The 23,409-nt window shown below is 45.1% G+C and overlaps 3 protein-coding genes and 1 non-coding gene across 17 annotated transcripts in view; 2 read left to right on the top strand and 2 right to left on the bottom strand.

The window, feature by feature from the left end:
* The first annotated feature begins 451 nt into the window (after window positions 1–451).
* On the top strand, window positions 452–13,717 carry LOC8044062 (CCR4-NOT transcription complex subunit 11). Of its 2 annotated transcripts, none has more exons than XM_029978989.4 (13): window positions 452–551; window positions 942–992; window positions 1,389–1,494; window positions 3,740–3,874; window positions 4,396–4,509; window positions 5,402–5,455; window positions 5,709–5,824; window positions 7,388–7,520; window positions 10,050–10,259; window positions 11,339–11,418; window positions 11,532–11,601; window positions 11,857–12,012; window positions 13,119–13,717. In XM_029978989.4, exons 2-13 carry the CDS (start codon window positions 955–957, stop codon window positions 13,257–13,259), a joined length of 1,353 nt encoding a protein of 450 aa, XP_029834849.1. In that variant the 5' UTR covers window positions 452–551; window positions 942–954; the 3' UTR covers window positions 13,260–13,717. The 2 variants fall into 2 exon arrangements, with proteins under 2 accessions (XP_029834849.1, XP_042145942.1); XM_042290008.1 differs by lacking the exon at window positions 452–551 and adding an exon at window positions 753–866.
* Window positions 1,900–1,972, bottom strand: Trnaf-aaa. Its single transcript has one exon. It is a non-coding gene; the product is annotated as a tRNA-Phe (tRNA).
* Window positions 13,718–15,554: 1,837 nt separating the features above from the next.
* Window positions 15,555–18,764, top strand: LOC8044065 (nucleolar protein 14). Its single transcript, XM_002416558.5, has one exon. The coding sequence runs from the start codon at window positions 15,620–15,622 to the stop codon at window positions 18,179–18,181; it is 2,562 nt and encodes an 853-aa protein (XP_002416603.3). The 5' UTR covers window positions 15,555–15,619; the 3' UTR covers window positions 18,182–18,764.
* A 921-nt stretch (window positions 18,765–19,685) lies between these two features.
* The window catches only part of LOC8044067 (C-Jun-amino-terminal kinase-interacting protein 4), a 37,459-nt gene continuing 33,735 nt past the window's right edge, over window positions 19,686–23,409 (bottom strand). For 7 of the 13 annotated variants that reach the window (XM_029978987.2, XM_040218716.2, XM_040503957.1 and 4 more), the window contains one exon: window positions 19,686–21,694. In XM_029978987.2, the coding sequence (XP_029834847.2) occupies window positions 21,534–21,694 (161 nt within the window). In that variant the 3' untranslated portion in view covers window positions 19,686–21,533. The remainder of the gene's footprint in view (window positions 21,695–23,409) is intronic. The other 6 variants (XM_040503958.1, XM_040503959.2, XM_029978978.4 and 3 more) reach the window with 1 other exon arrangement.

The following is a 23,409-nucleotide window of genomic DNA, read 5'->3' as shown; positions in this document are numbered from 1 at the left end:
CGTTTCCCGCAACGCTTGGATTACCAACGAGGACGTGCCAGCGACCTCCGCGCTTCCCCGTTGTTCGGCTGCGCCATGAGTTGCAGAGTCAATCTACAGTATGAAATGCGGGACATTTTGAAGATTCAGGAATTTCTTGCGGGACGCGGGACACTTGCCCTTAATACGGGAGGGTGGGACAGTCCCGCGAGTCGCGGGACTGGTGGTCACCCATGCTGGACTGGTACTGGTCTGAACCGTATTCTGACCAGTACCAGTCTACTACTCAGTAGCACGAAAAACCTTTTGCATCAGGGCGGTCGCTCCCAAAAAAAGCGTCGCTGGCGCGTTTAAAAAAAAAAAAAAAAAAAAAACTGTTGTAAATAAAATGAAGTATAGATGGCGCAAATCGCCGCCCAATTTAAAAGGTTCAACAGTATGCATGCATCCAGTTGAGAAATGAGCATCCAGCGTTTTTCTCTAGCCTACTGTAGCGATTAGTTTCATCGGTTTCATTTCCAAAGTTTCAGCCGGTATGATCGTTTTGAGAAAAGACTGCTGTACTGTTTTTCGTAAGTGTTATATGTACTCATTGTATTGGCCAGTAACTGTAGCTCTTACCGCATTTCAAACGTGGTACTTTCGAAATATGGCCTCATTAAACTAATCAATGTAATGGTTCAAGCGGGGTGCTACGCCGCTACGTTTGTTGTTGCATGTGCTTTAGTTAGGTAAATGAGGTAAGTTTTTTTTCCATTTTATTCGACTTGCGTACTTTATATATTCATATTCCGTCCCCTGGTTAGGGTGCGGAATGTGACGCTCGAAAGGCACAAAGAGGCGAACTGCGTTTACCCGTCCTAGGCATTTGCGTGGTGCTTTCTTTCGTGGGTATACCTACCACATTAGCTAGATACTGTGGATAGCTGACGTGCGTGGCACAAACCCCCTCTTTTTTTCAGGTTGACACGAGTAATGGCCCTCTCTGAGAAGGAATTGGCGGTCCTGCTCAGGTAAATGCCGGATTCACAACCGACGCTGACAGAACAAAACTCGCAGGGCGTCTCTTTCGGATGTCCTCAAGCGCCCGCTTGTTGCCTGCAGTCGGCCTTCACGACACACGTGTTGAAGGTCTCGCATTGGACCTCCTTGCCGTCATCGCGTCGCCGACCGTACCTTCGACGACACTTTGAGCAACTTGTGCCTTCTGGACACTGGGCACCCAAAAGACGCCCCGCACTTCTTGTTCTATCAGTCACTATCGCATGCTGGTGGTCATTTCTGCCCGTCCTTGCCGACAACGACGCTAGACAGCGTGACTCTGTCTAGCGTCGTTGGCCGCGCCAGGGCCCAACACAATGATTTCCCTTTGGATTGCAAAATCACATATTATTCCTGTTGCCTTCTAGTTTGCTGCAGGATGAGCAGTTGGAGAAGCTGACGTTTGAGTCCCTGGGGCAAACCCTTCAACACAACTTTGCCAAGCAAGATCACTTTCGTGTCAGCTGTGCTCTCGTATGTTCCTTTTTGATCATTCTGTAAACCGGCAGTCTTGACTTCAAAACCAGCTTAAATTATGCGGATTGCAAGATTTATGTTGACCATCAGCAACCAAACAAGGGTTAGAAAAATGCCAGGGGCCAAAAAGGGATTGTCATTGGCTACTGTATCAGCACAGTCCTTATATCTCCTGCTTTGGAAACTGCCATTTTCTGCTACACGTGTCGCTGATTGCAGTATGGGAAGACAATGCTTTCAAAAATCCTGAAGTCTTAACATGATAATACAATTAATGCTAAGGTGCCAGCAAGCTGGACAAGAATGACAATAATATTCCCTGGAGAAGGGAAGCAAGTGTGACAAAGGACAAACACAGAACTCCAAACACAGCTAGATAACTAATGCGCAACCGAAAAAATCTGCCTGGTCCTGGTTTTGAACCAGAGACCTCTCCATTTTTAGTGGAGCGCTCGACCAACTGAGCTAACCGGGAGTTGGACCTCAGTAGAGGAAACTGTTTTGTAGATTTGTTTGTCCTTTGTCCCACTTGTTCCCCTTCTCCAGGGAATATTATCGTCCCAGCTAGTTTTATTAAAGAGACCCCAAAAGATTTTTCTTTAACACAGAAAGTGTATGTACAGTGATGCATGTCCAGAGAAACGTGAGAGTGGAAGTTCATTCAGTTCCTCACTGCCAGCGTTCGTTTTATGGTCTGTTAAAGGGCAACTCTGCCAAAAATTTCGGGATGAGGAGTGATTTAAAAACAAAAAGCATGATTAAGAGGTACTATGTTATTTGCTTCACGAAAAATGGGATATATATTGTTAAGTTATACTTTAAACATGAGCAGAAACCGAAAATTTGGCTCCTTGCGGCAACATTGACCTTGGGCTGTCAAAAACATGGCTATCATGTGGTACGAGATGTCACATAATCCTCCACGCAACAACGAGTAGGAGTGGGGCGGCCCAGAGCCGTGTATAGAGAGTGTTTGGTCAATGAGGGGAGCAGGCAGAGCCAGGGCATGCACCAGACGCAGATAGAGAGCTTGGCATGCTCTCTTGGCCAATCGGAAGCCGAAAAGAATCCCCTAGCGGTGGTAGCAAGAAACAGTATTAATAAGAACATAAGGGTAGTAACTCTTCATGGTTGAAAATATGGTGCGCGTGACGTAAAAAATGAATGTGCCAATCAAACTCTGTTTTGCTCGGATATAGTGTGACCGCTCAGACGGCAGATTCTTGGCGCCTGGCGTACGGATTATGTCGATCGTTCCCGTAGTTGCACTCTTACATTCGGATTTTGGATGACCGTGATTGAAACATCATGTGCACTTTATTTTCAGTCACCGAGAGTTACTCCGACGCATTTATTAATTTTGTTTCTCGCAACCACCGCCAGGGTATTATTCTCAGCTTCTGGTTGGGCACATTAAAATTTGTGAAAACGCCCTGGAACACGCCGAGCCTGCTTTCGGCCAATGGCGCCTCCTCATTTTCCTTCTATACTTTCCAATGAATGGCCAAACTCTTTCTATATATGGCTCTGGGGCCGGCATGTGCAAGGCGCAAGTGTTGTCTGCACCGCTCTCTTTACCACATTTTGGTGCCTACAACATTCGACGATGTTTGCACAACTGTGGCATCAGTCAGTGCAGGTAGGGTAAACGAAACTCCAAGAGGCAATAATCACAAACGGTAAGATGACAACGGCAGTTGTGACTGATGGTGGGACGACCGGACGGCTTCCAAGAAGCGCGCTGATTGAGAGAAAACATTGCTGACGTTACCCGTTAAGCTTGCTCGGAAAAGTAAATACAAACAAAAAGGGGCAATGGTGATGATGTTTAGCTCAATGTTGGCTAGGCCAACACCGTAGCCTAGACTGCGCTGTTGGTTGCGCCTCAATTTGCCCACTAGAGTCTGCAGACTTTGGCAATTTGGCACATTGCAAAGTTTGCCTGACCATTTAAAACATTTAGACATAACTAGCTTGTAGTATTTGACATGTGGTCTTCGTAGGTGATACCGAAAAGAACTACATTGATTTTTCAATAACAAAAATGAAGTGGAGTTGTCCTTGAATGGAGACGGTAAAAATTGGTTACTAATAACTACATGAAGAAGGCAGTGTGGTTCAGTTACCCTTCCTGTGGTTCTTGTCCCTTTTCAATGCTGTTTGCTTCATTATGCAAATTGTAAAAACAATTATGATTACTGGCCTGCACTGGGCCTTTTTTGATAACAGGATTTGTATGCAGGTGATGCTCATTCAACAGTCTGACCTGATCAGCGGTCCATGCCAGCGAATTGTGGCTTTGTACTTCCTCTATGAGATGTACCGGACGGAGTCAATTCACATGAATCCTTTTATCTCCGTCTTTGTTCACTTACTGGTGAGTCTTGAGCTGATGATCAGAGCGGACAAAGTCTTGTTGCTGGAAGCAGAAGGGTTGAGCAAGCTCCTCTGGGGCATTGGATTAGGATCATTGTTTTTGCTCTTTGCCGCAATATACCACTAAATGTATACCAAATTATATTTTGGCCTATAGCTGTGAGGCAATATAGCACATCTGTATGCCCTGCTGGAAATAGGAATACTACTCGTACTGAGAAACATGGTCAGGCTGCAAACAAGCTGAACCTGGGGAAAGGGGCAGTTTTTAGTGCAGGTGAAACCAGGTTTAGAGAGGTCTCAAGCAATCTTAAACTTTGAGAAGAAAAGAAAAAAACCATCCGCATTATGGCAATTCGTGCCAATAATGTGCACATTAGGCTTTTTCCAGAAAGCCAGATTTTATTGTTTCAGAAGCACATAGCCTAGTTTTGCAGGACCTAGAAGTGTTGTGGCATTAGGTCTTGCCATTGGGGAACGTGGAGGTTAGGCAACAGCTGCGCTGCTTTGTCGTTCTGCCAGAATCCTGTGGAGGAGACGGCTGGGAAGAAGCCTGAATTTGCGCACGTGATCCCCAAGCTGACGGTGCAAGAGAAGTACTTCCTCTCGCAGTTACTGACTGTGCCAGCCAAAGATGTAAGCTGCGTTTTCTTTGCTTTCAGAGAATGTGCTGCCTTTTTAAAGCAAAGAACTTTTGCCTTCTTTTTTTCTTCTTTTTTTTAGCTAGGTATGGATATCAGTGCACATGTATTTATTACTTGTGGCATCAATCAACTCGGGACATTAGGAGCCACGTTCGTAGGAGCCGGTTATGCCCTGTGGGGCGGCAGAGATTGATCTGTGCGTGAAAGTAGCACGGCGTATTTGAACTGCAAAATTGAACTTGGTTTCATCCGTTGCAAGTAGACTAAGCAACTTGGCTGCTTGAGCATTTTGGTCCAATTAGGAATGCTAACAAGTTTGATCATAGCTGCATGGTTATTAATTAAGACATGGCTAGGGAGGAATGGTGCCCAAAGAACAGAAAATGCCGTGGTTTGAAAGTATTATCCTGGCTGTACATGTATGCACTTCATTTCTTGGGCAGCAAATAATGACATGGTATCTTGGACAAAAAAAAAAAAAAAAAGGTTGTTGCTTTGTGGATCTTTACGTTGGGTTGTTTTTATGTGGCGATGGCTAAGGGTAAGATTTTGTGAACAAATTAAATGTAGGTAGTATCTGGATAACCCCGAACGCAGCCAGGCCAAAGAGAAAACATTTCGTGACAAGGTTGGCTTCTTTTACGTACGTCCAAAATGTGAGAGTGCCATCTTCGACTTTGGAAATGGAGGAAAATAGCTGCGTTTATTGCTGTTTGTTATCGCTAAATCCTTCCTTTCTTTCTTGGTTTACTCTGTTCCTTATAAACTGTGCTCTTCTGCTTGTTCTAGCATATATTTAATTTTTTTTACAAACATTTTTTCTTTCTGTTATTGGCTCCTCAACATTGTAACTCCCTTCACACGATGCCTTAAACTACTTGCAGCTTTTCAAAAAGACACCGTGGCAAGTGGTCAGTTTGGATGAAAGCAACCTTCAGGTTGGTACATGCAACTCCTCGATGTGTTGCTTTGGGGCATTTGCATCCTACATTCAGAATCTCACAACACCGGCCATGTCTCAGTGTGCTCATGCACGGAGCTCAGTAGAGTCTAGCGTTGGAGTGCAGTACTGGTGACCCCTCGTGTCTTCATGCATTGCCTTTGGAAGTTTTTGTACGACTTTCAGAATCCCATGACACTGGCCATGTTTTGGTGCGCAAGTAGCAAGTGCATGCTGGACGTTCTTTGCAGATGGGCGACACCGGAGGAATCCAGGTGTCCTTTGCGGAGCGCCAATCGGAAATGCCGCAGTCGAGCAGGTCCGGAATCCCGCTGGTTGTAGCGGATCCAGACCCCAAGCCCCTTCTGTGAGCTGCACAACTGCCCTATTGCTGATTTGTTTTGAGGGCTGTATATTTGCTCGAGGAAGTTTCATTTATTGTAGTCTACTCGTTTGTTTTTTTTCCCAACTGGTGAATTGCTGGCATCGATGAACGTTGAGCCTTTTGTATGTGTGCGGATTTCTGCTGGTTGTCCGGCCCTACACATAAGCGGGATCTGCTTTTGTGGGCCAGCACTATTTGTACCTATCAATTCATGTGAACAAACTCTTCTATTCCATTGTCGCAATGTGGCAGTTTGTTCGTAGAACGAACTACAATGTTTGTAGAACGTTCGTAGCAGCAGCTTCCGCCGCTAGCAGCGATTAGGAGCATCCTTTCAGAGTCAGTTTGCCGACCGGCGGTGTCTGCTAAAGTTCTAGCAGCACGTTCTAAATTTTTACCCCAAGTGCTTCAAAATAATTTTTTATTTTTTTGCAGTTCTGGTTCAAAGGACCTGTCATATCCACAAAACATTTTTCTTTCAGAACTTCTTTCATACGGGCTAACGGAAAAAGTAGCACGGGGCGAGGTCCGGTGAATGGGGGAGGTGGAAAAGCAGTGTCGTACCGTTTCTTTTTGTTTGAAAATGGTTGCACTGACAGGGCAATATGTGCTAGGGCATTGTCGGAATGGAACCACCGCTCCTTCCTTTCCCATAAATCGGGGCATTTTTGCCACACTGAGTTGCGTAAGCGTTGCAAAACGCCCGATTAACAGTTTCACCAGGAGGAACAACAATGCCCGAATTTTCTCTATGTTTTCGCCAGTTGAGGAGGTTGAGGGTCACCCTGAACTAGGTTGTCGTCGATCGATATCACCGGCCTTAAAGCGAGAAAACCACTCGTAGACCTGCGATTTCTTCATAGCATCTTCTTTGTAAGCTGTCTGAGGCGTTACAAGAGTTTCCGCCGCCGTTTTCCCTAAAATGAAACAGATTTCACAGCCGCACATTGTTCTTTCAAATCGGACATTGCAAAAAACGAGAATTGATTTTGCAGCGCTTGGGGAAAAAGTTTGCAACATGCCACTAGAACTTTAGGAGATGACACGGGTCGGCAAACCGATTCAGAAACTTTGGGTCCCCCATTACACTTTCACACTGCGATCGAGTGGGATGTAAGTTTAATTATCTGGCTGTGGTCACTGGGGCAATGAAGTGCTGCTTAAGATCCTCACTTTATTGTCATAACTCAATCTACGAGCTTTGCCGTTCATCTACGTGGGAGCCCATCGCTCAAGAGTGGCTGACAAGCGCCATCCATCGTTCGACCATATTCAGTGAGGTTCCGTAGCGCCATCTGTCGTTCTGCACTAAGTGTAAGCGTCGGGTTCTTTGATCACTTTTATAATATGCCAATCGGCCAGCGTGAATGTAATTCCAGTTTTTTTAGGATGCTTAGAGCTTGTAGATTGAGTTATTACCATAAAATCAGAATGTCAAAAAGCACTTCACTGCCCCTTTAACGTACCTGTGATGATTTGTATTATAAAGGTGACTGCAAAAATTTAAAGGAATATTTCCGGGCTCAGAGATGTTTGTTTCTTCAGTTTTGGCGGCGAAGCCCCGAGTCCTGCAAAGGCGATGCAGCAGTTGCTGGCTGTGGACAAGCCGCCGGTGGAGTTAGTCTTCCAGCCAGAGTTCTTGCGACTTGTGCCTCCTCTTCACGACGCCGAAGGAGAGGTGAGATTCCTGCTGCTTTTCTTTAACCTGCCTTGCTTGTACTTCAATGCATTTAGCGACATTAACCGTTCCTGCTATTCATTTTCCTGCTACTTCAGTTGTGCTTCACTAACATGGTCAACTCCGTTCCCCTAAAAAGTCGGTCATAATTAGAGCCCTGCATATCCCCAGATTACTCTCAAATCATCCGCGGATATCCGCAGTAAACTGGCGGATGCCGATAAAAATGAATCAGATTTGGCGAATTGCGGATCGGATGTCCGCGGGTTTGGATCTACATTTTTGCCGAGGCGGCTCATAAACGTGTGCGACTGCACAGCGTGGAGTGAATAAGTGAGTGATACTATGAAGTGCATCTCTGAATGTATTGCAGGAGCAAACTATTCTCTTAGATACGAGGTGTTAATAGGGGAAAAATTTGTTCTTTACGTCAAGAAAGATTTGACACTCACCAAAGATCGCCTTAGAACGTTCTATCGTGCCAAAATTGCTGTTCCTAGAAAATATAAAGAATGCAGGAGCATCAGTCGTCCCGAGAAAGCGTGTTCTTGTTTGGCAGGAAAAGAGTGGGAAAAGTTCTTTGAGCTTAGAAAACTCAAAATGTACAAACCACAAGAAAGTAGAAGAAGCCTGCAACTGGCTTCTTTGCAGTAGATCGAGGAGACTGAATTCGGTCCTCTGGACTGGTGGAACTTGCGCCAGTGCGAGTTTCCGCAGCTTGTTCTTGTAGCGCAGTTCGTGTATGCCATCCCAGCATAACTGCACCGATGGAGAGAAACTTTTTATTAGCGGGTATTAATTTTAGAGGCGAACCAGTTCGAATCCGTCCATGTTGACAATGTTCTGTTTCCTCTACACAGAAACCTCGACAGGTAAAACGTGGCATATATGTGTTTTTTTCTTTTTCTCGACAGTTAGCACCGAGTCGTTTTTAAGTATGTGATTCCGAGCATGCAGTTGAAGGTTTGTGTTTAGAACTGAATTTATGGAGGTGTTGACACTATTGAATATTGTCGAATCTTCTCAGTAATGTACTCGCACCTTACCATATATACACAAGTACTTTGCTGCGTGCTGCGGTGAGCGAGCGCCTATCCTCTCCCACTTTTTTTTATTGTTTGGCCTAAATAAAATGACACAATGTTATTAGTCTGTCCTTTGTTCATTTTCATGTCTATAAAATGTGTCTGCTTGAAGGTGGTTTTACAAAGAAAAAATAAAATAAATATTAAAATTTCCTTTCTTCGAGTGCATCTTCTGGACAGTGTCAGTGTCACAGACTCTCAAGACGATCTCATAACTGCGATCATCTTTCTAGCGATGCAAAGTGTCTCTGAAGGATGATTGCTTTTTTATGAATACAATAAAATAGAGTACGATAAAATCGCTTTCAGTGTATTCTGATGCGGTAAGTTCTTTGTACAAAAGTAAACAGACGGCCTATAGGATGCTATCCAGATTTTTTATTTTTTTTTTATTTTTTTATTCATGCTTGTTTATGATATAAAATGAATTCACAAATTAAGGGTTGGATGTGGATACAAAGTATACGATGCGGATGCAAAGTGTACGATGCGGATTGAATACAATTATTTAGGAACATTGCAGATGCAGATAAAACATCTGCGGATACAAAGTCTGCGCATGCGGCTGATCAAACTGTTATCTGCACCGGGCTCTAGCCGTAATCTTAGTCGTCCGTAATGAGACAACAATGCGTGTGTTTAGACAGTTCGTCCCAGAAAACGTCATCGACGTAGCTATATTACCGGGGTTCTCATTAACGAGACAGGACTGTACTACACTGTCCTTTGTTTAATGCCCCATTCTGCAATGCCACTTCGCAACAAAGTAACCATTTTGACTTTTTAAGGAGGTTGTAAAGAGAAAATCGATTTCCTAGATTTTATTTCAGTGGTTTCTTTAACCTCTAAGCATACCGTAGAATGCCGTGCAACCGCCCATACCACACTAAGCGCCCATACCCAAATTTGAAAGATCTAAGAAAATATGCACGGTACATTGATATGTAAAATTGATGACCGGACAACCGCCCATCCCCCATTTTTTCGCGATTATCTTTAAATCTTGAGTGGGCGCTTGCCCGGTATTTTACGGTACTATTTTCTCGTCTTTGTGTGTGGTGCATACTTTTTATGCTTTACCAGCACGAAAGTTATGCTAGGACGCCGTCACCTTACCGCCAATCATAAAAGTTTTTTTTTTCCCTTTTTTTTTGTCTACATAGAATTACATATTTTGCAAGCTGAAAATATACCGACCGTACATGAAAGTTTTTTGCGTTTTCGTTCCCCAGAAAACCACTCTCGGCATAAAGATGACGAGTCGCAAAGTAAGGCCTCAAGCTTCGAAATTTGCACTTTGGAAATAAATTTTGGGAATAGTTTCACTACCCCTTCAACGGGACCTTCAAATCTGGTTGCAATTTTGTTATCTACCGAGCACAGTTGAGAACAGCCCCCTGCCGTCTTTTCATGGAGTGCCTTTCTTTCTCGGCACGTTTGGAAGGTGCTGTGGCTGACACCGGTGAACCAGGAGGAGCACACGGTGTTGTGGGACCCCTCGGTGTGCCTCAGCGACACGGCCGGCGCCGAGGCCAAAAGGCTCATGGCCAGGGCCTTCAAGAGCACCCTGACCCAAGCGCAGCAGCAACAGCTCTTGGAGGAACTTGCAGCCGACCCCAAGCTCGTGTACCACATTGGCCTCACACCCGCCAAGGTGAGGCTCTCCGGCGTCGCTTTCGAAGCCGCGCGTGTGGTATAGCCACACTGCCTGGAACGCGTCTTCCTGCGGGTGTGTCTGGCACCCCATCCCGCCCATGCATCCGTAGTGGCCCCAAAAGTGGCAGCCAATGACATCGCGGAAGTCGGAGTGACGCGCTGTCGGATGTCGTGAACCCAGCATTTGGCGCTGGAAGTCCCGGTGAAAAGTATGGGCGAATGCGAGCGCTGCAGTCGTCGCGGTGTTTCGGCCCCTGGCTGTCGAAGCTTCCTTCGATCGTCAGTAGAACGGGTGCCTGTCGCATCTATTACTGTTGCCGTGGGAGGTAGCATAGCCGTGGGAGGCTGCTCGACTTGAAACATCCCAGGTCCCTTTGTTTGCGGCTCTTGTTGTCCTGTTGTGCACTGCGCGACTCTGTTGGCGCAAATAAAAAATTTCCAGTTTTTCCCGTTTTTTTTTTTTTTTTTTTTTGGAATCTAAAGAAAACTACTGGTGGGGTGGAAAGTGCTCATTTGGGTCACCAACCGAAGACGCAAAAAAGCATCAATGTTGGGTTTGTGCTAAAGTCGTTGTGCAAGGTGCAGTGAAATCTCAATAATTCAAACTCTATTAATTCACTACTTGCGGATAATCCAAACTAACATGCAGGTCCTGTCCTATGTGTTTCTAGGAAAGAAACTCCCGATAATTCAAACTTTGCATTGAAACAAAGTTTTGGTCCCCCTCGAATTCAAATGAACGAGATTCGACTGTACCTACTGTGGGAGTTTTTTTTGTTGTCTCTTGAAATTGATTTTTCAGTTTGCCTGTACCTAGCAGCCCCCCAAACAACCTAGTTTAACCAAACCTAACCAATTCTAACATATCCAAACTTTACCTAACCTAACCAAACATAGCCTAACTTAGTCCCCTAACGTAGTCTACCTCTAACCAAACCTACCCTAATCGTACCTTGGTGGAAATTAAAATACCAGACCAAATGAAGACTTTTCATGTTGGGAATATTAGGGGAAAAGGTGACAAAGCTCAATGGCCAGGCGGACAAAAAGTGACCGTACCCTTGAAATGTTTTTCAGCTGCCGGAATTGGTGGAAAATAACCCGCTGGTGGCGATCGAAGTTTTGTTGAAGCTGATGCAATCGAGTCAAATCACGGAGTAAGCTCATTGTACCTCACCTCTCCCCCTGTAATCGGCACTTGCCGCGCTGCATGCACCGACATAACACAGCGAATGCATTTTCACGTTTTTCTTTCCGTTTTTTTCTTCAGGTATTTTTCGGTCCTTGTCAATATGGAGATGTCGCTGCACTCGATGGAGGTCGTCAACAGGCTGACTACCGTAAGTCAAACCTCGGTGGCATGATTGGGAGCCACCTTGGCCTAAGCATTTTTTGTTGACATTGATCTTATACACTGCCACTCGCAGATTAAGAAACATAGGGTGTGGCTTATTATCTTCACAATTCTTGCTTCGTTCTTGGTCGCTCTTGCAGGTTAACGTTGCAATATCGTTACTTGCAAGTGACAGTAAGATGCCCGGGACCCCCTGCGTTTAATTTGTTTTTCTTTACTGCGTCCGCCACCGGGGTTGCAGGCTGTGGAGCTTCCAACCGAGTTTGTGCACCTGTACATATCCAACTGCATCTCTACCTGCGAAACCATCAAGGACCGCTACATGCAGAACAGACTGGTTCGGCTGGTGTGCGTGTTCCTGCAGTCCCTCATACGCAACAAAATCATCAACGTGCAGGCAAGTTCGAGACGTTGGCGCCCGTGTCGGGTGCACCCAATGTTTCCACTGTTTGAGAGCGACCTCCTTTGTTCGGTCATTTGTTTCTTTTCTACGCTGAGCTGATGTCTTGGGAATGATGCACAATGAGATTACAAATTAGCCAGAAACAACTTAATGGACACCTATGCCCCCCTCCCCCATTTTTTTGTTTTTGGCAGGCAATTTATTATGCTGTCAGATGACTACCCAATCAGTATTTTACTACAGTGTCGCCCATATTCATAATAAAAGAAAAAAAAAAAATGCAACTGCTCGAAACCAAAACTGAACTAGGGAGGAAGAAGAAATATAGAGGAGGAAAAAGTTACTGGAATTAGTATTGAGTGTGTGCCTTCAATGACCCACAACTTTGATTATCTTTGGTGGTTGTGTCTAACACACAGAAATGGCACATAACCACAAAGAGGAGAGTGAGCGCGATTCAAACCGGCCGGTTCTCGATCAATGGTTTTCGGGTGGAAAGAAAACGAATTTCGAGCCGCGAATTGTGTTGTGGGTAGTTGGGCTCTCATATGTCATGTACAATCAAAAACCTTGGCGAGCATACATACCCTGTCAATGTCTTTTTAAGTGGTAAAAATTTGGGATAGAAACGTCAGTGTCCACTCCACCGCGGGTGCTATACAAGTGTTGTGTGCAGGTCATGGGGCTAATTGAGATGATTCGATTAACGAAGAAAGTGGGAGGAACTCGCAAAACTCGCCTTGGAGCAAGAACATGATTAGATGACGGGAGATCAGGGCAATGGATTAATCCAGGATGTCCTTTACGCAAAAATATAAAATCTCGCTAAAGTTAGCAAGTGCATTGTTCCAAAAGTGTCTTAAATTCATAATAAACTGCGCGACCATAAAACAGTCGTAAAAAAAATTCAAAAGAAGCGCTTTTGAACACTTCCTGTTGTTACTCAACTCATTTGCCCAACACAGTCCCAGGCAACGGAAGAAAACACCAGCTTGGACTGCATTAAGGAAAAGTACAATCGTAGCATGCAAGTTGAAGTGGAAAACTCGCGTGTGATTCTATTCGTGACCTTGCGGATGACACAAGCTTTTTTTTTGCAGGACTTGTTCATTGAAGTGCAGGCCTTTTGTATCGAGTTCAGCCGAATCAGGGAAGCGGCCGCCTTGTTCCGACTCTTGAAGCAGTTGGACAGCGCGGAGCAGGGTCCGTCATCGCCGTCTCAAACAAGTGCCAAGCAGTAAAGAAGAATGTGCGCGTTTGAATCTCGAGTTGCACCTCGTTTGGACCTTTTAATAATGCGTGCGTTGGTCCGCGACAGTCCAGTGCCCAAGTGTGCGAGCAGTATGTTCTCTGGTGTAAGTGTGGGAATGCCAGAGCTTGCAGAAATTCCCTGTCGGTTTCCGAGCGTCGGGATGACCGGGGAAAATTGACCCGTTCAGTCAGTTTTAAGTAGGTCTCGTCTGCTTTCAGTGGGGGTTCCATACGGGAACTAAAACCGAAAACGATGGTTCGGTTACGGGTTGCCGATACCGCTATAGTGATAAAATTGTCTTTGTTTCGAATTTTTTAAGTTTGCGTTTCCGGATCTCGGTTACCGGTTTAAAGTTTCTCGAAAGGCCGGCTTATTTTGGTTTTGAATAAAAATGTGAAAATAGGCCTTTAGGAAGTTGCTTGTTAGAAATTAAATATTAGAACTGGATTTTGTTTCTTCACATGTCTCCCTTTGTGGAGTAGAATGCACTCTTCGTCGATGCTGTGGAAGCTGAATGGATCAGATGCGCTTGAAATACCTTAGTCTCAAATTTCTTTCAACATGCAACCAGTGCAATTATTTTGTGAAAATGTCAAAGGTAAAATTTAAAAGAAAAACAAATGTTGTGCCATTGTGAATCTAAATTTTATAGTCAATTTGCTGTTCAGGGACCTAATTTTTATGCTTTTCCAAAATCTCGGACACGATTTTGAAACTTTAGAAACAGAAGCTGAAGCATATGCCACACCGATACAGTGCTCTTCGGCCAAGGTGAAATTGCCCCTTAATGTGATATGTATGAGCTCTCCCTCATTCGGATATATTCCTGACGAGCGTGGTGACATACTTGGTAAGAAAATTAAGTCTACGCATAAAGAGGATGATATACATGTCATCCCCTTTGTTTTTCGTTAGTGCTTCGTTGCACGGATTTGTACAAAACACGTTTGTCATTTGAATACTGCGCCTCAGGGTTCCTTTTTGGTAAGGAAATAAGATTTGTTTGATTTTATTCACTGTCTCAAGATGTCTTTCTGTAAACATTTCTCTTTGGACGAATCATTGGGTCCTTACCGTTTCGTCGAAACTCGTTTTGTGGAATTACGTTTCATGGACTTTTCATGGACACGTTTAATTGACTCAAAGGTTTCGTTCACACTCGTTACGCAAACTGCACGCTGTAGGGGCATTTCGTCTTGCATGTATCAGGGGGTGCGCGTTAACTGACATTACTGGATTACCTCAGTTGTGGAACTCCTGCAGAAGGGGGTACCTTCCCTCACTCGACTTAGTCTGTCTCCCGTCGTTTGAAGTGCCATCTAGATTTTCGTTTCATAACTGTGTTCTATAAAGCAGACCTTGAATGCCATCTAGACGCTGTGCTTTGAAACATGTATTCCCCCCCCCCCCCCTGGCCTGCATTAACGCTGTTAGCTCGCGCCGCATCGCGGTGACAGTCTGCAGCGGCTCATTACAGAAATGTTGACCCACCTGACCGACCTATACACGTCGCTTCACGGCGACAGTCTCGTTTATTTTAGTGCAGAAAAAAACTAATCGGCTGTCTCTGTAACAATCTGTCTATGAAACGTCATTCGATGGCTGCTTTGGTTAAACTGCAGCGTATCCTATGAGATCTGTATGTTTCGAAGTGCAGTGTCTAGATGGCGTTTGATCATACTCCATGGAACACACAGTTTGTAAGTGAAAATCTAGATGGCGCTTCAAACGACTGGAGGCGGACGTAAGTAAGCGAGTGAAGGGGGATACCCCCTTCCGCGGGAGTTCCACAACTGAGGTAATCGGTTACGTTGGCTGAAACCCAAAGGAAGTCTTGAAAACAATTTCATGGCTGCAGTGGCTGCACCAACGGATGACCATAATTGCAAGACAACGGATGCTGCAAGCAAAAGGAACATTTTCCCATCCTCCCCCGCCAAAACATGGTCCGAGTTAATTTTTTTTTTTTTTTTTTAATCGGTTATGTGTTTAGAAAGCGTTGCCTTGGTTTGGAGGGAAACCACGAGGAAAAGTGAGCTTTTATTATTGGCAACTTTCAGCGATTGTGTGAGAATCGCGCTCCCTAGCTCCTGGATGATCGGCGTCACAATAAAGGTGCTTGCCTACACTTTCCTAGCGTGAAAAGGAAAAAAAAAAAAAAAAAAAAAGTATCGCAGACCCCGTATTGCTGTCCTACGACGACCATCCAGCCATTTTTGTAGGCGCCAGGTGGCGTAGGATATCGCCCATTACAAAGAATAAGCGTTATTTATTCAGCAATCCACTTTTGAGAGTAGCGACTTCCACTCTCGTTCTCAAGTCGTTTTTCAGGCACATGGCGGCGAAATCATGAAGCCAAAGCGCAAGAGCGGCAAGTCTTTCAGCAAAGCGTCGGCAAAAGTAAACGGTAAGGCACCCGAGAGGACCAACCCTTTCGAAGTCAAAGTTAACAAACAAAGACACGATGTGCTCGGTCGAAAGTCTAAAAACGATCGCGGTCTACCCGGTGTGTCGAGAAGCAAAGCCATCAAGAAGCGCAATGAAACTCTCCTTCAAGAATACGTGCTGCGCAACAAATCTAGCGCGTTCGTCGACAAACGAATCGGCGAATTCGATTCCGAAATGAACCCAGATGACAAGATGGCAGCCCGACTTGCACAGGAGCGCAAGATCTCGCAAAAGAAGAGCGTCTTCAGCCTGAACGAAGAGGAGGAGCTCACCCATCTTGGCAAGTCCATCAACGACATGGAAAGGCACGACGACCCCAGAAGCGACGACGAAGACCTGTACGACAAACTGGGCCGCGACTTTGCGGACAAGACCAACTTTGGCGGCTTCCTGACCAAGGCCGATCCCAGCAGTGACTCCGCCAAGTCGAGGAAAGAAGCCATCGACCAACTCATCGCGGAATCGAAGAAACTCAAATACGAGCGTCAAGTACAGAAAGACGAGAATTTCGAACTCACCGAAAGGCTGGACAACGACTGGAAACAGTTTCAGGGTCTTCTGGCTAGCTCGAGGCTCAAAAAGAAGCCGACCGAAGCCGAAAAAGAATCCACGGATGACTACGACGTTCTGGTGAAGCAGCTGCGGTTCGCGCCCCGTGCTGGGACGGCCACAGAGAGGGTTAAGACCGCAGATGAAGTTGCAAAGGAAGAACGGAAGCAACTTGAGAAGCTGGAGTTGGAGCGGAAACTGCGGGCCAAGGGAATCACTGAAAGGGACAGCAAGAAGCAATGGTACTTCATGTCTGCAGATGACCTGGATTACAACTTTTACAAGCAGGAGCCAGTGACGGAGGATGCGGACATGAGTGGTGACGAAGAGGAAGACGCTGAGGAGGAGGGTTCTGGTGGTGACGATGAAGCAGAAGACAAATCGGCGTCAGAAGGCGATGATGAAAGCGGAGCAGAGAGTGTGGAGGAGATTGAACAAGATGTATCTGGAAAGGAGCAGGCAGCTAGACAGGAAGACAAATCTGATGATGATGATGATGATGATGATGGCTACTCTGATTTGGAGTCTAATGACGACGGCAGTCTGCAAAAAGAAACTCCACCGGTTGCTAAAGGTAAAGCTAAGGAGGCCCCAAAAACGTCTGTCATCAAGACGTGCAAAAAGTTGCAGAGCAAGGCTGCCTCCGAGAAAGAGGGGGGCAAGCCTGTAAGCAAGGCTGTCCCTGAGAAAAAGGAGAGTAGGCCTACCTGCATTTTCACTATTCCCGAGTCGGAGGAAGAATTCTCTAAGCTCATGGCCGACAACACCGCGGACGAGAAAGCTCGTTTTGTCGGCGACATGATTAAGGCGAACCAGGGTGGTGAGAAGAAACTCAAGAAGCTGGAGATGCTCTTTGTGTTCCTTCTTCAGCATCTGAATGACGTTGCAGACGAAGATCTCGAACTTGTAGACAAACTGTGTCCGCACATCTATGCACTCGTCCAAATTTCGCCAACGACGTGCGGACGTTTCCTCTTGGACGTCATCTCGGAGAAAGAAGAGGATCTTCAGAAGGCGACTGAACGTAGGGCACGGTTTGGCATCTCTTTTCCTAGCTTCAGCACTCTCGTGTTCCTTAAAATAGTGGGACAGTGTTACTCTGCCTCAGACTTCTCCCACATTGTCGCGACTCCGGCGATGCTTTCCGCCAGCCACATGCTCACCTGCTGCGGTCTCAACGGAGCCGCGGATTTCCTCCGCGGACTCTTCGTCACGAACGTGTTCCTAGAGTACATTGCATATTCAAGACGGTTCTCCCCCGAGGTATTCGTATTCCTGGAAAGATTACTCAGCCATCGAGAGTTGAAACTCAAAAAGAGAGCAGACGCCTCCGGACTTTTGCACGAGAAACTCAAGCTTCGGCTTTTGGGGGAGGAAGACGTCGAAATGACAGACCAGCTGAGGGTCGAGATAATCTATGCCGGAGTCAAACTCGTCGAGAAATGTGCGGAGCTCTCGGAAGGTTTGCCGTCCTTCCGCGAACTCGTAGATCCCCTCTTGAAGACATTGCGAAAGCTGGAAGTCTCGGCGTATCCACCCACTGTGCAGTCGGAAGTCGAAAAGGTGATTTCGCGACTTGATCGGAAGGTTGAACGTAAGCCACTGCGTCCAGAAAAAAGACCGCCACCCATGAAGCAGCTTTTGGAGCCGCGGTTCAGCATGAAGTTCGACGGCCGGAAGCATTTTGAAGGGGGTCAGAAGAAGGCGGAGCTGAAGCGACTGACCTACAAGCACAAGAAGGAGATGAAGGGGGCCATGAGGGAGGTCAGGAGGGACAACCAGTTTCTGGCGAGGCACATCCTCAAGGACAGGATAGAGAGGGACGCAGAGAGGAAGGAAAAGGTCAAGCAGATCTACAGAGAGCTGGCATCCCAGGAAGGCGAATACAAGGCGCTCAAGCGGAAGAAGAAATGAACGCCTTTCGACACCTTGTAAATATGAGAATAAAATATTTGGTACCACTGGGTTCTGCAACCATAGCAAAGCAACAGTAGTAAATCTAAGATAGTAGCAGCAACTTCAGCCCCTTCCTACATCATTTCATGATTGTTTCTTTGTTTACTCTTTCCACTTATGCTCCCTTCTGATATTGTTTTCGTCTTTCATGCTTCCTTCTCCAGGTAGAGGTTGTTTGGAGCTGTCTCCTTGTCTGCAAGTGCTCGTTTTGCAAAAAGTGCATACAGCTCAAATTTTCCCTTGCAAACAGGATGTGGCATGTTCAGTGCCATTGTGAAAGGCTACCAACAAAAAAAAGATTACCGTAATATCCTGAGACATAGCCTACATAACGTCAAGAGCAAATCGGGTGAAAATATGGAGTGGGCTAACTTTCTGTGCACAGTCAAGGAAAGTTAAAGAATTGCTATTTTTAGGTTGTGTCCCTTCCAAGCTTGTTATGGTGGCGAGGAGCAACGAAGCAAAGATGACTGTACTTCCCCGTGAGCAACGTTTTCTTATATCCCGCAACTAGCCGCACTTACGGCGAGGCTATCATTGATCCCAATACTACTATTACTAGGAGTGGGCTATCTTTTTGTGTTTAAAAAAAGTAAAGCAAATCAAGCCACGAATAGGGGTGGGCTATCTTTCGGAGGTAGGGCATCTCGGGATTTTACGGTACCCATCGGTAATGAATACACAGGGCATGTCAGCTAACTTGTGCCAAGACTTGAAAAAAGCTGGTGCACGCTACGAGTGTCGAAGCTCAACATTTGATACTCTGGCATGATGGGATGTTTCTTAACAAGCTCTACAACTTCTGTGTTGTAGGATTTGTGCACAAATTAACAATTAAAAAGTTAGCTAATCAATCTCCATTAACTAGCTACATTGGCCAATCCGAGAAAATACCTAGACTTGCTCAATAGGACAATACTGCATTGGTTCAACACACTGAAACACCCCGTATGTCTAGTAGGCTGTGTTCCAAATCTTGCCCAAGTGGATCGGAGTTAATCCGGGAGTCGTGTCACGTGACAACACAGATTGAAAAAACGCTGGACGCGGTCAGGTTTTAGAATGCCAAGGTACAAAGCCCTTACCCTGGGGGTTGGAACACAGCCTTAGTCGTGACTGGAAGAGGAAACAAGCATTGGGCATGTTGCCAAATAACTGACAATGTCGGCGACAACTTTTTTGTTGGAGGAACACCACTCCCTTCTGGCCAGATTCTGTATCATGACCTCTTTTATTTGATAAACCAGCTAAACATAACTTAATGTTCAAATAATATACAAAAAAAAATCGCAAAAAAAAAACAAAAAAAAAACAATATCTTGAAGTTATTTATTACTACTGAAGGTAGTAGAGCTGCAGGGTCAGCAGATATCAATCTTGGCTATTTTATTTTTGGCAATGGCCGAATCAAACCTACAAATGTTCAGCTCGTGCGTCTGAATAAAATGTCGAAGACAAGAGACACAGTATTGACTGCAATTTTATTCAGGCATAAAAACTTTCACTCTTTCAAAAAAGTCTAAAAACATTTGACCATCAGGTGCTGTCTGTTCAATAAAAAAAAAAAGAAGAAAAAAGTTTGCCTTAACACATTAACTTTTTTTTTTCCTCTCTACATGGTTGAGCAAGAAAAGATGCCTAAAACAATGACAATTTTTTTCTTTGTGTTGAAGTGCGAGACTAGTGCCACTGCATAAGAATGGACACCCTTCAGAAATTCCTTTTGAAGGTTTCCAAAGTAAAACTTCAATTTAGTTGCGTGCCTAAAAAACTTAAATGCAGAGCACTCGATTGTGTGTCTGAACACGACACCAACAGGCTTTTCAAATCTCGCCTATATCATTCTTTCCGTTTTTCGGCGTACATTAAGGTGCGAGGTTACCTTCCAATAAAATGTCTTCGTATTTTAGCGAAGTATTCCAAGAAGAGCACAGTCAAGTAACCCAGTTCTTGCCAACCTCTTTACATGATGTCACATGCACAGTGTGGTATAAATAGAAATTGGCGGACAAATGAGCTGGAAAAACTGGTGTCTGCATGTGGAGAGCCAAATTTTTTCATCACAAGACTACTTTACTTGTAAATCACACCTTGTGAAATGTCCAAAATCAAACCAAGTTTTCGTTTTTCATTTCTGTGATGCATGCAGACATATATTTCGTTAGCATAAGAGATATCTTCTGTATTTTTATTGAAAATGTGTCCACATCCAAAATGAAAAGAAACTAGAAGTGCACTAAATCTGAAATTCTGCAGTATGAAAGGTAGCCTGGCACCTTAAGTTCAGGCAACAAATCGCACGGCTGCAAGCTCAAGCTCCAACCGACGCACAAATACTTCGAAACGGCACATGCTTGCTCGCAGTCTTTCCATGTTTAAACTGGACGTTTAAAATGCACACACGAATGTTCATGGTGCGCTCGGCATTCTGCACCCCCTGGCACATCCACATCCACTTCTTAACTAAGCAGATGCGAAACATATGCATGACCCCATGTACATGGCATTTATATGTTTCACGCATATAAACACGCTTTGTTTTTCTGTGTTGCACACAATTGAAAAGCGGCAGCCTGCATTTGTCTAGAGAACGAATAAATACACTGGAAGCTAAAAGATCAAACAGCGTCCTCCAAAGAACAATGCCACATACTTGCAATATATATGTATATATATATATATATATTATATTTATAATTCCACAATGAGATAAGCTAAGCCTACTCGTGTGTACATGTTATGTATAAGCCAATCGCGGCATTGTATAGTAAGAAACATGTTTTTCGCTCGCGGTGTAAGCACCGCAGTCCCAGGCCCTTCAGAGCCCTCTGCGGCTAAATTGCCAGTTCCGATAATCGTTACTCTTAAACAAAGAGCCTAAAGATAAGCCTCATATCTTGCATCTTGCGTAACATTTATTACATGTTTGAGACGTCCGTACAAAATTCTCAAGGTCTCTGTCACCTTCCAAAACGCGGAACAAGGCCTCCTAAAACTGTACACTGCACGTTTCTCGCCATGCCATTTTCAAAGACCGTGCCGGACTTCACACAGCAGAACTCGTGGACGCACGTCAAACGTAAATCTAGCCACGGCTCCTTAAAACTGTACACCCAATTAAAAACAAAAAAAATACAGGCGTATGTCACAATTGATCGAGCAACCACAAATCAAATGATGGCTCCTTTACACAACTTAAATTTCTCTTCCATCGTGGCGGCAGTCAGGCGCAGTCCAGTCAAGACGAGAAAATTAAGAAATAAAGCGCGACGAATCTAGAATTTCTCTTGAGTCGCACTGCCAGCGTCGTTCACTCGTTCAGAGCTACTTCCCAGACGATGAGGTGACTCCGTTCGCCCTTTGCGACGCCCTGGTGAAGTTTCTTCTCGGCTGTGGTGACTGCTCCCGCCGACGCAGGAGCCTGAATGCTCTCGCCGGACTCTTCTTCATCTCCGTCACCTGGTGGCAAAACTGTGCATATCACGTGGTGTCCCGATGACACGTCGACTAAATTGGCAATGCGCACGACCTGACGTTACTAGATTAGCTCAGTTACGGAACGGCCCATAGGCGCTGCTTGCACGAGCAGTACCCCCCCTTCACCCTCTATGGCTATGGTAATTGCGGTGCATTCTATGGAATGCATATGTTTTGACGCACTGGCTTTTCACCGTACTTTATGGCAGTGGTTCTCAAGCATAGATGTGTCAGGGACCCTCTGAGGACCCGCCAAAGTGATGGGGTACCCTATGTTAGCGGGGGAGGGCGTATAAAATATGACTACTAATAGACCTTACTCATATTTTTGGCGCCATCTATCAAAAATGTCGAAAACATTGTTTAAACTGCCTCAAAGATGGTGGCCCGCCATACTTGTTTTGGGACGCAATAGGGGACAACTCGAAGTGAGATGAATCTAGATCGCAGTGACGCATCAACTTATTCAATGCGTTCCTCGTTAATCTGAGCGGCTCTGATGCATCACTCGCATTCGGATTCTATAATTTCCTGACTTGCACAAATCTTTTTAAAGAATCCCCTTCTTTGGGGCTCTTTTCTTGATATGAAATGTTTCCCAATGTTGCCAGGCTTATGTAAGTTCTGACCCCTGCAATTCTGCCAAACACTAGTGCCTTGTAAAGTGAAATCGTTAAGCTGCGCGTTGATATAATGAACTCCGAAATTTGTGGAATGCGTCTTTTTAGTTCCTTTTTTGTTTACAAGATACTTTTTGCTAGTTTGGAAATAAGAGATACAACAAATTCTAAATCATTGTATATACTGTGATCAATAACAGACCTTGTCAAATATCAGCTTGCGAGAAATTTTTTTTTTTTTTTTTTTAACCGCAATTTTGAATTTTTTTGTCCAGAATTGGGTCGAAACGCAGAAAGAGGGGCCACCATCTTTGAGGCTTGAAGCCCGGCATTTTTAACGATCTGCCGATAGGCGGCGCCAAAAATGCATAGCATATATAGCAGTGTGAAAAGGGCATCCTTTACTGTTATAGACAGGCAAAGTGAGGAGCAACAAGTAAAAGTATAAATGGACAGCTAGATGGTAATCGCTCTATTATTTACAACGGGCGGTAGCTTGCGCCACCCAATTAAAAATAACAACAAAAAATATTTTTGTTTTTAAGAAAAGAGGGGAAAGGCGAGGGCTTTACAGACCACATATGGATTGCTGGAGAGGAGAGGGGGAAAATCCCGCTCGCTCCAGCATTCTGCCTGCTTCCCCCTCATCAGCCTTCCTTTCCCTTGCCCTGAACTCTTAACCTGTCACTGATTATAGATGGCGCTTAGAACGACGGAAGGTGGATTGAAGTGAATGAGGTGGGTATCCCCTTCTGCGGGAGTTCCACAACTGACTTAATCCAATAACGCTAGCACAACCCAAAAGCACCGCTGTGGTCGGCTTTCCACAAGAGTGCCTCAGTGTTGCTAGGCTGGCGGCCCTCCCAGTGTAGGCGACAACTCTGTCGTCTGCTAGGGGGGGGCCGCCATCTTGCCTACCACTCTATGCAGCTATTAAGAGCTGTCTGCGAGTTCTTTGAGCATCACCACTTTTGAAATAAGGCGGGGTATCTTTTAGAACATGCAACGCCGTGCATTAAGTATTCAAATGTCTTCGACATCGGTCAGGAGGCAAAGGGCGAATTGGTGGCTACGGCCAGGAAAGGGTGG

The sequence above is a fragment of the Ixodes scapularis genome, unplaced genomic scaffold (assembly GCF_016920785.2).
Source record: "Ixodes scapularis isolate PalLabHiFi unplaced genomic scaffold, ASM1692078v2 PGA_scaffold13__105_contigs__length_92229423, whole genome shotgun sequence".
NCBI lineage: Eukaryota > Metazoa > Arthropoda > Arachnida > Ixodida > Ixodidae > Ixodes > Ixodes scapularis.
The sequence above is the reverse complement of the archived record's forward strand: the minus strand, read 5'-3'. Positions and strand labels throughout refer to the sequence as shown.